The 12,840-nt window shown below is 40.3% G+C and overlaps 1 protein-coding gene across 1 annotated transcript in view; it reads left to right on the top strand.

Moving 5' to 3' along the window:
* Nucleotides 1-12,840, top strand: part of IPO9 (importin 9) — a 59,189-nt gene that overhangs the window by 21,224 nt on the left and 25,125 nt on the right. The window contains exons 5-13 of the mRNA XM_025370915.1: nt 3,169-3,257; nt 4,078-4,164; nt 5,662-5,781; nt 5,890-5,990; nt 6,191-6,249; nt 6,854-7,005; nt 8,505-8,603; nt 10,159-10,265; nt 10,565-10,704. Of these exons, the coding sequence (XP_025226700.1) occupies nt 3,169-3,257; nt 4,078-4,164; nt 5,662-5,781; nt 5,890-5,990; nt 6,191-6,249; nt 6,854-7,005; nt 8,505-8,603; nt 10,159-10,265; nt 10,565-10,704 (954 nt within the window). The remainder of the gene's footprint in view (nt 1-3,168; nt 3,258-4,077; nt 4,165-5,661; nt 5,782-5,889; nt 5,991-6,190; nt 6,250-6,853; nt 7,006-8,504; nt 8,604-10,158; nt 10,266-10,564; nt 10,705-12,840) is intronic.

Genomic DNA, 12,840 nt, shown 5'->3' with positions numbered 1-12,840 from the left:
CTGCATCAAAGGAGCTTTTGGTATGGTTTAAATTAGCTAATCTATCTTTATTTGTTCAGTAAAGTTTAGTTACTATGATTATTATTACTATATATTATTTTTCCACTTAGTTCAACCATGGCAAAGTTAAGAATTGTAAAATGAATTTTTATAGAAATATTTAAAAAGAAGATAAAAACAGTATAGCCATATAATCCTGACCTTCATTTAGCCAGTTAGAGAATATGTAGTCTCAGTATCTTTTCCTTCTCTCTGTTCTGAGAAGTTGATAAAAATACTTCTACTTTTAGTTCAAAGAGATTTGATGGATATCTCTTCTAAACCTGATTAAGTTATCAATCCCTCCCAGAATCTGCTTTCATATATCCTTAGGGATGGCCTGAGTTTCCCAGTCCTTTGCAAGTTCCTCCCTGCTTCTTATTCCCTAGATGAAGTCACTACTCTGTTTTGCCTTCAAGAAATTCTTACCTGGCCTTTAGTCATCCTGTACTGATCCTTTAGAAATCATCTTTCTCTTTCGTTTATGGAGGTTTGTAGAAGTCCCACCAATATCTTCTCTTTCTCTATGACCTACTAGCTTACCTGAAATGTTTTCTTACCTAGTTGTGAATGCCAGTTCTATTCTCTCTCAATCTCAGTTTACTGAACTTGGCACATAGGCCCAATTTTGCTAGTCCATGTGATGTTAATGGTAGATAATATCAACTCTTTGTCAAATGCAAATCTTTCTTCTCCTTTTGTTTCAAAATCACCTCTTCCCATGCCCCCAGCTGCCTTTTTGAATTACCACTATATTCGTATTGATTGCCTATGACAAAGCTTCAGTTTTTAGCTCAGATACAGAACAGACTTACCAAAAAGATCAAAATGTTCCTTGCTCAGATTTTCACTTCCCTGCTTATTGCCCTTACTTCTCCTTTATGACTCATTCATTGTTCAAGTGATTTCACACACCCGTCTCCATGAAATTGGCCTTTCAGGATTCTTTATTCACCACTTCATAGTGCCAGGATATCAATTAACAGATACATGTTCTACCAAGGAAAGGAAGCCTGTTCCCTCTCAGTCTTCCAACATGAAATTCAGCTTCTTTTGACAAACTTGGAGAGAAAGGTGTTTGTACATTTATCTTGATTTGGATGCTGAAGAGCCCTTATTGTGTTTGACTAAGGAAATTACTGTTCAGTGAGATCACTTTTCTGCCAGCCACAGGGAAAGAACTCTTGGGGAAATTTGTGTCCTTTTGTAATGGAGTCACCAGACATGGAATGGCTGGCAGCCAACCCCATTCCCAAATACTTGCTCCAAATATTTTCAAACGAGGGTAGACTGTACTCTGACAACAAAAACTTAGGCATGCATGAAGATAGCAGGACATGGTGGTTGGACAGAGGCCCATTAGGAGAATGGGACTGATTCTCTTCAGAGTTTTTCAAGATACTATACCAGTTTCCCTTTAATGAGGCTTCCTATTAAACTTATCTATTTATAGATGAGAACCAACTAAGGCTCATGGTGTAAAGGAAATGTAAACATAGCAGCTAAGGATTAGAAGATTTGATCCACCAGATACAGCTTTTTCTTTATTCTCAAAGAAATTTGGAGATTGAGGTGTTGCTGGAGTCCTAGAATTTTTCTGACTTGCTGAATCACCTCAGAAAACTTTTCGAATTAAACCTATAAAGTATTAATAAATTGATACCAGGGATGAGTATAGGAGAGTAAAAAGCAGTTAAGCATTTTATTAGCGGAATTAAATTATCCTATATTTTTCATAAAAACTTGTTATGCCATCTGTCATATTTGTTTGGACTAATTTCCTTGGATTTCTAAATAAAATAGAACACTCACTTACCATTCAAAGCTCATACTTTATTCTTGAGGAGGAAATTACAGCTGTAAAGAAAATTCAACCTTGAGTATTTGGTCTCCATTTGACTCATGGGGATTGATACTGCTCAAAATTGTGGAGTACCTTAACCTTGAAAATGCCAACTTGCGTTTCTAGCTGTGTATCTTTTCCCAAAATGTCCCAAGTGGTTAGCTTTATTTTTATTTTTATTTATTTATTTATTTGAGACATGATCTTACTCTGTCACCTGGGCTCAGGTATAGTGGCACTGTTTTAGCTTACTGTAACCTTGACTTCCTAGACTCAAGTGAGCCTCCTGCCTCAGCATCCTAAGTAGCTGGCACTACAGACACATGCCACCACACGCAGCATTTTGGTTTTTTTGTTTGTTTGTTTTTTTAATGTAGTGGCAGATCTTGCTATGTTCAGACTGGTCTTGAACTCCTGACCTCAAGTGATCCTCCTGCCTCAGCCTCCCAAAGCTCTGGGATTACAGGCATAAGCCGCTGTGCCCAGTGCCTATGTCCATTTTTATAGTGATAACGTGGAAAAGCATCAGGTAAAGTGAATAGTTATTGGAACTCAAGGGCTTTTATTCTGCTGCTTTGTAACATGAATCCAGGGGTCGTTTGTGCTGTCTCAGTACTTTGTGTGTGGTGTATTTATGTTTTTTTTTTTTTTGAAGAAATGAAGGGAAAGATACGACCCATATTTCCGTCACCTTCGAGTCTCATTCTGTGTATAGGTTGCTTTTTGCCACATTTATATAGAAAATTCCTATTTGTTCCAGTTAGCAGCAGCCTCTGACTTTTAGGTCAATAAATATCATCTACTGAGAAGAGTAACATATACAAAGAGGAGTTGAGGCCTAGTAAGTCTGTACATATTTTATTATGTGCATCAAACTAGCTTGCCAAGTGAAAGTACTGAAAATAGAACCAAAGGTAAGAAACCTCGAAGTGTAACTGAATGTTGACAGATGAGCACAAGGTAAATTAATACAGAATTTTCCCAAGTTGACCTCACAAGGACATTTATGCAGTTCTATTATAGATTTTCTTTCAGTGTTTATATTAAAGTTTTCTTTTTTAATTGCTTATATTTTTCTCTATTTCCATGTTATTCTTTCTCCTTCTAACAAATAATCAGTAACTTGCTACTTTTGCTTTCACAGAATGAGACCACCAGGCCAGTGTCTTTACCTGTGTGCTGTCTGTTTGGGAACTGCCACCTAGAAGCAGTTCAGAAAATATCAACCTTAATGTCTTTATGAAGCAGTATTTTTTTTTTAAACAGTACTGCTTTTTTCTTTGTAGAATTCACTCGAGAAGTGACAGACACACAGATGCCACTTGTTGCTCCTGTCATTCTCCCAGAGATGTATAAGATCTTCACCATGGCTGAGGTATGAAATCTCAGCTCCAAGATTATAGTGAGTTCAGGCTGTCTTCAGCCCCCAGCCTTTCAGGTGGGAGATTATGGTGTTTGCAACTGATCTCAATACCTAAAGACTAGAACTGACAAAGATTTGGATCTGAATCTGCGTTAACCTTAGACCTTTCACTCAACTACAAGGGCAAGCCTTTGATAAAAGAGTGAAATAGCTGAAATATTTCTTCACATATCGTACTTCCTGGCATCCAGTAGCCCCTAGGTAGATAAATAGTGCCTTCCTTCATGCTACTTCCAGCCTCAGTTTATTGAGTTATCCCACCTAAGCTTGCCTACCTCAGCTAAGTAATTGGAAGCAATCTATCACTGCATTGCCCATAATAGACCCTTAATATATTGCATATATATTTGATTAGAGTGTATATGAATGATAACTCATTTACAACAAGATGTAAATACCTGATGGATAATGTAACTTCCCTATTCACCTCTGCCCCCAACCAATAGTCTGCATTTTAAAGGAAATATATTGGCTGTGTTGGGATTTTAAGCACTACCCAGCCTGGTATTTTTTAATCAAATGAACCAACAGAGGCCCATGTGTAAGGTTCATTCCAATAAGTTCCAACATTATGATTCTGCTACCTTTCATTCTCTGAATTACAGAAGTCTGCCTCCTGTAAATGTAAATGAGTTACATTTCCCATTTCTCGAGGGCATCCAATCTCATGTAAGGATTCATTAGTCATAGTTTTACTTCTAGTCCAAGATACACACATACCTACACATTCCAATGTCGTGGCTGTCCTGTTATGCTATAACCTTTTTTCCAGGTGTATGGTATTCGAACCCGTTCCCGAGCCGTGGAAATATTTACCACTTGTGCCCATATGATCTGTAACATGGAGGAGCTGGAAAAGGTAAGCAGGTCTTTGGATCAATAACAGACTTCATGCTTACAAGTTTTATTCATGCAGAGCAGTGAGTCGTTTCATGATAGCAGCACCAAAAAGCACACTAACCAGTATTAGAGATAGATTTAACATTTTTATTAAATTATTATTATTGTTATTTTTCCAGACAGGGTCTTGTTCTGTCACCCAGGCTGGAGTACAGTGGCGTAATCATGGCTCACTGCAGCCTTGAACTCCTGGGCTTAAGTGATCCCCTAACCTCAGCACCCCCGACCCCCAGTAGGAACTACAGGTGTGGTATGCACCACCACACTTGGCTGATTTTATTTTGTAAATTTTTGTAGAGATAGGGTCTCACTGTATTGCCCAGGCTGGTCTTAAACTTCTGGGCTCAAGCAATCTTCCTGCCTCAGCCTCCCATAGTGCTGGGATTATAAGCATGAATCACAGCTCCCAGCTGTATTTTTATTTTTTTATTTATTTGGATTTTTTTGAGACAAGATCTTGCTCTGTCACCCAGGCTGGAATGCAGTGGCATGATCATAGCTCACTGCAGCCTCAACCTCACAGGTTCAAGCAATCCTCTCATCTCAGCCTCCCAAGTTGCTGAGACCACCAGCATGTGCCACCACTCCCGGCGAATGAATGAATGAATGAATTTATTTAGAGATGGAGTCTCACTCTGTTGCTAGGCTGGAGTGCAGTGGTGCAATCTCAGCTCACTGCAATGTCCACCTCCCAGGTTCAAGCGATTCTTCTGCCTCAGCCTCTGAGTAGCTGGGACTATAGGCACGCCCCATCATGCCCAGCTAATTTTTGTATTTTTAGTAGAGACAGGGTTTCACCATGTTGGCCAGGATGGTCTCGATATCTTGACCTCATGATCCGCCCACCTCGGCCTCCCAAAGTGCTGGGATTACAGGCATGAGCCACCGTGCCCAGCCTAATTAATTTATTTTTGTAGAGACGGGGTCTCTCCCTATGTTGCCTAGGCTCATCTTGAACTCCTAGGCTCAAGTGATCCTCCCACCTTGGCCTCCCAAAGTGCTAGGACTACAGGTATGAGTCGCCACACCTGGCCTGATTGAATTTTCAACTTGTAAAAAGCTTAGTCTTCTTTTGGGTCTGTCTTCTTCAAACACCTTATCCTATATCCTTTTCATAGTAGTCATCACTCAGAACTTTACTACTCTTTTATGGCCCTCTTGCGTGAAGCAGAGCTAGCTGAAAAATACCAATCCCTGTGATTCAGAAGCAGTTAGGAGGAAAGTTGGTCTTACATAATAGTTTTTAAGAGGGCTTTGATGAAGAACTGCAAGTGCTGGTTAAGGAAACATGAAATCTTAGGTAACACCTTCATTGACTTTATAGCTATTCTCTTCTGATCAGGCTTGGAGCTTGAAGAGAGCTTTAGGTGCCTTTCACATATCAGTGTTTGATATATATGTGTTGAAGCCATGGATTAGGGATTTATCCAGCATTGACTTTGGTTTCTGTTGTCAGGGTGCAGCCAAAGTCCTGATCTTTCCCGTGGTGCAGCAGTTCACAGAGGCCTTTGTTCAGGCCCTCCAGATACCAGATGGCCCCACATCTGACAGTGGGTTTAAGATGGAGGTCCTAAAGGTAAACACTTACTACCAATGAAATATTTGGTGTTTGAGGGGGTGGTCTGAAATCATTTATTTCCTATATATCACTCATAACTTGGGTCCTTTTCTCTTAACTTCTTAGGCAGTGACAGCCCTAGTGAAAAACTTCCCAAAGCACATGGTGTCCTCCATGCAGCAGATTCTGCCTATTGTTTGGAACACCCTAACCGAGAGTGCAGCTTTATATCCTTTCTTGAAAGTTTAAGGGAGCTACTACCACCTATAGTTAGGAATCTCGCATTGGGTCTCACATTCATATGGTTCCACTCTTCTTACACAGGCTTTTTTAAGGTGTCTACTTTTAGTGTTGGAATATGTAACATTTCCTCATAGATTATATGTAAAGCAGACTCCAAATTCTGTTTCTTTACTCTTCATCATACTTATGTGAGGACAGAAGTAAATTACACAGAAGAAGTAGAAGATCCTGTGGATTCTGATGGTATGTAGTTTATTTGATCTTTATAGAAATACCAGTTAGTGGGAAAAAGAAAAAGAAGCCAGAGACGGGGGGCATAAAAAACAATAACTTGAGAGGCTTCACTCTATTAAGTGTTTTCTAACTGAGTTTATTTTCAATGTATTAGATGTGGGGAAATGAGAATTGACAATCTTTAATCTGTTCCTGATAGGTAGTTGCATAAATCTCATAAAATCACAGAATTTCTGCGTTGGAAGAGATACTTTTAAGGCCATTTAATCTAGCCTACTTCTGGCATTTTGTTGTGTTTCATTTTGGGGTCCCAGATAATGAGTCTTTCATTTCTGTTTTAATATTTCTAATTATTTCAGATTAGAACAATAGACATACTGGAAAATATATCCAGTGTTTCTGATTCTTTTACTTGAAAAACCAAAGAATATTTAATATCCTCAAAATTACGTTTTGTGACTTCTGAGCCCTCTCTCCCAATTCCTCAGGAATAATCATTAGCAAGTGCTTGAAATATTCAATAATTTACAAAGATTATGTAGTTCATTTTCAGCATGTGTGCTTTCCTTTTGCTTTCTTGTCATTAATTTCTTCTCTTGTGCATTTCCTGCAGGTGAAGTCCTGGGCTTTGAAAATCTCGTCTTTAGCATTTTTGAATTTGTCCATGCTCTACTAGAAAATAGCAAATTCAAAAGCACTGTTAAGAAAGCCTTGCCTGAATTGATTTATTATATTATCCTGTACATGCAAATCACTGAGGAGCAGGTAAATAATATTTGAGAGACAGTTGCCATCTTGTATTTGGAAAGTGCAACTTAAAGAATGTGAAGTCTTGGTCAAGCGAACACTTTATTTCTAAAAGTAGACACAAGAAGAATAATGAAGAATAATTTCTTTTTTTTCGAGAAGGAGTTTTGCTGTTGTTGCCCAGGCTGGAGTGCAGTGGCGTGATCTCGGCTCACTGCAGCCACCACCTCCCAGGTTCAAGCGATTCTCCTGCCTCAGCCTCCCGAGTGGCTGGGATTACAGGCATGTGCCACCATGCCCGGCTAATTTTGTATTTTTAGTAGAGACAGGGTTTCTCCATGTTGGTTAGACTGGTCTCAAACTCCCCACCTCAGGTGATCCACCCGTCTCGGCCTCCCAAAATGTTGGGATTACAGGCGTGAGCCACCGTGCCCGGCCCCAAGAATAATAATTTCATGTGAAGTTCTGGGAAAGGTTTGACATCATTTTATTGCCATATCCAAAGTTTTGGAGTTCACCACCACACCTGGCTAATTTTTTTTTTTTTTTTTTTTTTTTTTTTTTTTTTGGTGCAGAAAAGTACTATACTATGTTGCCCAGGCTGGTAGTCTCTAACTCCTAGGCTCAAGCAATCTGCCCACCTTGGCCTCTCAAAGTGCTGTGATTACAGGCACGAGCCACTGTGCCTGGCCCACTTTTGCCATTAGAAAATCTCACAGGACCACTAACCTAAGACGCTGATTTTTAGGAGAATCTGTTCCTTCCCTATAGTAAAATGTAATGATCAGACCGTTAGCCTGATGGTGGGTCATCAAAACCAGCAAAGAACGTTGAAAAATTAGGTAACGCCTCGTTTAAAACAGCACAAGAATTGACATAATTTTCACAGTAAATAGTCCATCAGACTTAATCTGTTCAGAAAATCGATCTGTCAAAGGGTAACAGCTGGTTGACATTGGCAGAGAGCTGGTAATCAGCCAGATTCTAAAAGAGAGCAATAGCCATTGCTACCTACCTTGCTACTTGATAGTATTTGTTTCTCTACATCAAAAAGAAAAGATTTTTGAAGCTAGAGTTTTTGTTTCAGTTTTTGTTGTTGTTGTTTTGTTTGGTTTGGTTTTTTTGGGACAGGGTCTTGCTGTGTTGCTCAGGCTGGAGTGTAGTGGTGTAGACACAGCTCATGGCAGCCTTGACCTCCCAGGCTCGTGCCATCCTCCTGCCTCAGCCTCCTGAGTAGCTGGGACCACAGGCTTATGCCACCATGCCCAGTTGACTTTTTTATTTTTTTGTAGAGGCGGGTTCTCACCATGTTGCCCAGGCTGGTCTCAAACTCCTGGGCTCAAGCAATTCTCCCACCTTGGCCTCCCAAAGTGTCAGGATTACAGTTGTGAGCCATTGTATCCAGCAAAAGGCTAGAGTTTTGTTCAGGATAATAGGTTGAAATCTTCCCATATCTGTTGATGAAAAGCTATGAATCAGATTGGCAGCATCACAAAGATATAATTTGATCTTTTCAGATTAAAGTATGGACAGCCAACCCCCAACAGTTTGTAGAAGATGAAGATGATGATACATTCTCCTATACTGTTAGAATAGCAGCTCAAGACTTGTTGCTGGTAAGTTTACCTTGATACTTCAACCACATAATTTTAATCAGTCACTTGAGCTTTTTTTTTTTCTAGACAACTAATCCAAGGTGAGCAGTGTTGTTGGGTGACTTTATCTCAGACTTTATTGGGGATGCAAGAGAGTTTCTGAAATGAAGTTTGAGACTCAGAAATTCTAAAATGATTGCTATTGGTTCTAACTTACAACTAAATATTAGATGTAAGAATTGTGCAGACCATAGGGCCAGGGTGCGGGGGAGAATTGTATAGAGGATTAAGTGTTCCATGGAATAAGGGTAGTTGAATCAAGAACATTTCAGTTTATGGCAGGCATGGTGGCTTACACTTGTAATCCCAGCACTTGGGGAGGCCGAGGCAGGCAGATCACCTGAGGTCAGGAGTTCGAGACTAGCCTGACCAACATAGAAAAATCCCATCTCTACTAAAAATACAAAATTAACTGGGCTTGGTGGTGCATGCCTGTAATCCCAGCTACTCAGGAGGCTGAGGCAGGAGAATTGCTTGAACCCGGGAAGCGGAGGTTGTGGTGAGCCAAGATCACACCATTGCACTCCAGCCTGGGCAACAAGAGTGAAACTCAGTCTCAAAAAAAAAAAACATTTCCATTTAATTCACTCTTCAACAAGAATCTGTAGCACAGACCAAAGGTTGGCAAACCTAACAAAACAAAATAGATTGCTGAAATATGAACATCCAAATACCTGCTTATATTTTCTTTGCCTCTTCGAACTAGAGCATAGAGTTGTCTCTAGGCTGAAATACTAAGAAGAAACTGCCACTTCTTGTTGGGTAGGAGATTTGTTCTCTGTTGATGAATCACTTCTCATTATTATTTAGTATTTCTAAGGAGCTATGAAAGATTATATTCAGTTCCAATTAGTAGATTAGACTTATTTTTCTATGATCAGACTCCAGGAGAGCAAATATTTGGTCCATTGTCATCCAAAGCTACATCTATTATTGCTCATTTATACTCTGCTGGAATATAGCCAAAGAAGCCAACTGGTTAGTCTTTTTTTTTTTTTTTTTGAGACGGAGTCTCGCTCTGTTGCCCAGGCTGGAGTGCAGTGGCCGGATCTCAGCTCACTGCAAGCTCCGCCTCCCGGGTTCACGCCATTCTCCTGCCTCAGCCTCCCGAGTAGCTGGGACTACAGGCGCCCGCCACCTCGCCTGGTTAGTTTTTTTGTATTTTTTTAGTAGAGACGGGGTTTCACTGTGTTAGCCAGGATGGTCTCGATCTCCTGACCTCATGATCCACCCATCTTGGCCTCCCAAAGTGCTGGGATTACAGGCTTGAGCCACCGTGCCTGGCCCAACTGGTTAGTCTTACAATGCCTAGGCACTACAGAATACAGATATTACTTGAATTTCATTAGAGACCCTGACCTACTGGTATAACATTTTAAATACAATTAATCGGGGTTTGCACATGTATGTAAAAGAGCTTGAACCAATCACTTCTAACAGTCATGACTAAAGCAATTTACAACTAAAGTGCATTTAATGGGCACAAACAGATTTATTAGCTCTTCTCTCTCCATAGGCTGTGGCCACAGATTTCCAGAATGAAAGTGCAGCAGCCCTGGCTGCTGCAGCCACTCGACATTTACAAGAAGCCGAGCAAACCAAAAACAGTGGCACTGAGCACTGGTAAGAGTGAGCCACTAATTAGTTAAGATGCTTTTGTTTACCCCTTCTTAAAAAGTCTTGAAAGGATGGATTTATTTTTATCTTAATTTGAAAATCTGGTTTTAATTTAATAACAGATTTAATCTCTTATTAAAATTTTACTCTGTTTTCAGCTGTAGGTTAGAATGGAAGGGCTTAAGATAAATGACTCTTTTGGAAGAGATTGTGGTGGAGTGCCCTTTTCTGAGTCTTCTTTCCTCAAATATTTATCTTTTTTGGCAGTGTAGTATGTTTTACTAGGCTGTAGTATCCTTTCACAGGTGGAAGATCCATGAGGCATGCATGCTTGCCCTAGGCTCAGTGAAGGCCATCATCACTGACAGTGTGAAAAATGGCAGGATTCATTTTGACATGCATGGGTTCCTGACCAATGTCATCCTTGCAGACCTCAACCTCTCAGGTATGTTTCAGCACATGCCAGGATGCTAGAAGCTTTTTAGACCTGTCATTAACTTGGTTATATTGTTCACTTAGACTGGTAGGCCAGATATTCTTGTGTCCTTTGAGTGAAAATTGTTTGCACCCTACAGCTTGAACTCATCCAAACCTCTAAAACAGCCCAGAGACCTTGACTTAAGCTTCACCTAATAATAATCTAATATTGCCTAGTTCATAATTCTTCCATGATGTTAATGTTTTTTCCCAAATTGGCATTCCCATTTGTGGTTGTTTTTGGCATTTGAATGGATTGCAAATCTGGTGCTGTATCTTCAGAATTATCAAGTTCTGCTCCCATTGTTGAAGCATTCTGTATCAGGCACATTCTTCCTGTTTGTTTCCTGTCATTTTTCTCAACCTTTATTTTTGGCCAATATCCAAATAATTAAAGTGTTCCATTCTCATTCCATGTTAGCTGTCTGTCTTAAAAAGAAAAAAGTAGGCGAGGTGTGATGGCTCACGCCTCTAATCCCAGCACTTTGGGAGGTTGAGGCTGGTGACTCACCTGAGGTCAGGAGTTCAAGACCAGCGTGGCCAACTTGGCGAAACCCCACCTCTACTAAAAATATAAAAAGTAGCCGGGTGTGGTAGCGGGAGGCTGTAGTCTCAGCTACTCAAGAGGCTAAGGCAGGAGAATCACTTGAACCCAGGAGGCGGAGGTTGCAGTGAAATGAGATCATACCACTGTATTCCACCCTGGGTGACAGACCAAGACTCAGTTAAAAAAAAAAAAAAAAGTAGCCCTTTACTATTAGACCGATTTCTTCCACAATACAGAGCAGTAGCTAAGAATCATTGTCTGTGTGGCATTTTCTGCTACTTGCTTCTGCCATGCCATGCCTTTTCTCATCCTTGGAGCCAGATCCCCATCCCAAAACACTACCTTTGCTTTCTCTCTCAGTACCTAAATCATGGAACGTTTGGTATGGTTTGCTCCATTTTCAGTCCATTTATTTCCTCTCCATAGGATAGTTCTGGGAGTTGCTTACGTCATTTGAAAATGTTCTGCTCTGTGATTTTAAATAGGTAATCTATTATCGGGTATCTCACTCCATCACTTCCATTCTCTGAATCACAAATTAAAATGGTTGTACATCCAGAGCTCAGATCCATTGGGAATATCCTGTTTCACTCTGTACTTATCATATGCTGCATTGTTGAATATGTTTTCTTACTCCTACTAGTAAGGTCTCTGAGAATAGAAGTCATGTCTAATGTTTGTATCCTACAAGTGCCTTGAGTAGGCATCCTGTAATTACATTGAAAGATTTCTGAAGCCCATTAACACATTTCTTGTAGAGTTTACCCTAGCAAAGATTTTTCAAAGACTTTGGAAATTTTAGAATATTTGTCATTTAGACTGGAAAAAGGCTCAGTATATATCATTTGTTAATCCTGCCTGTAGCTAAAACCTTTTCTACTCCAACCATTCTGAAACTTTCTGGTTACAAATTATCAACAATTTAAAAGACATTTTTATGTGGCTTTGATTTATTAATATTTACTATACTAAAAATTAAAACTGAGATGTTTTTAAAATAAAAGAAATGGAAACATGCATTCCACTGGCTGTCAGAGCCATGAATATCACATATCACATAACCTCTGGAAAACTACACTGTATACTTGTGAAAGAATGAAAGTGGCTGGTCGTGGTGGCTCATGCCTGTAATCCCAGCACTTTGGGAGGCTGAGGTGGGCGGATCACGAGGTCAGGAGATCGAGACCATCCTGGCTAACACGGTGAAACCCCGTCACTACTAAAAATACAAAAAAAAAAAATTAGCCGGGCGTGGTGGTGGGTGCCTGTAGTCCCAGCTACTCGGGAGGCTGAGGCAGGAGAATGGCGTGAACCCGGGAGGCGAAGCTTGTAGTGAGTCGAGATCACGCCACTGCAGCCCAGCCTGGGCAACAGAGCAAGACTTCGTCTCAAAAAAATAAATTTAAAAAAAAAAAAAAAAAAATGAAAGCGAGGCTGGGCTTGGTGGCTCATGCCTGTAACTCCAGCACTTTGGGAGGCTGAGGTGGGCAGATCATGGGGTCAGGAATTCAAGACCAGCCTGGCTAACATGGTGTAACCCCATCTCTACTGAGAAAT

The sequence above is a fragment of the Theropithecus gelada genome, chromosome 1 (assembly GCF_003255815.1).
Source record: "Theropithecus gelada isolate Dixy chromosome 1, Tgel_1.0, whole genome shotgun sequence".
NCBI lineage: Eukaryota > Metazoa > Chordata > Mammalia > Primates > Cercopithecidae > Theropithecus > Theropithecus gelada.
The sequence above is the reverse complement of the archived record's forward strand: the minus strand, read 5'-3'. Positions and strand labels throughout refer to the sequence as shown.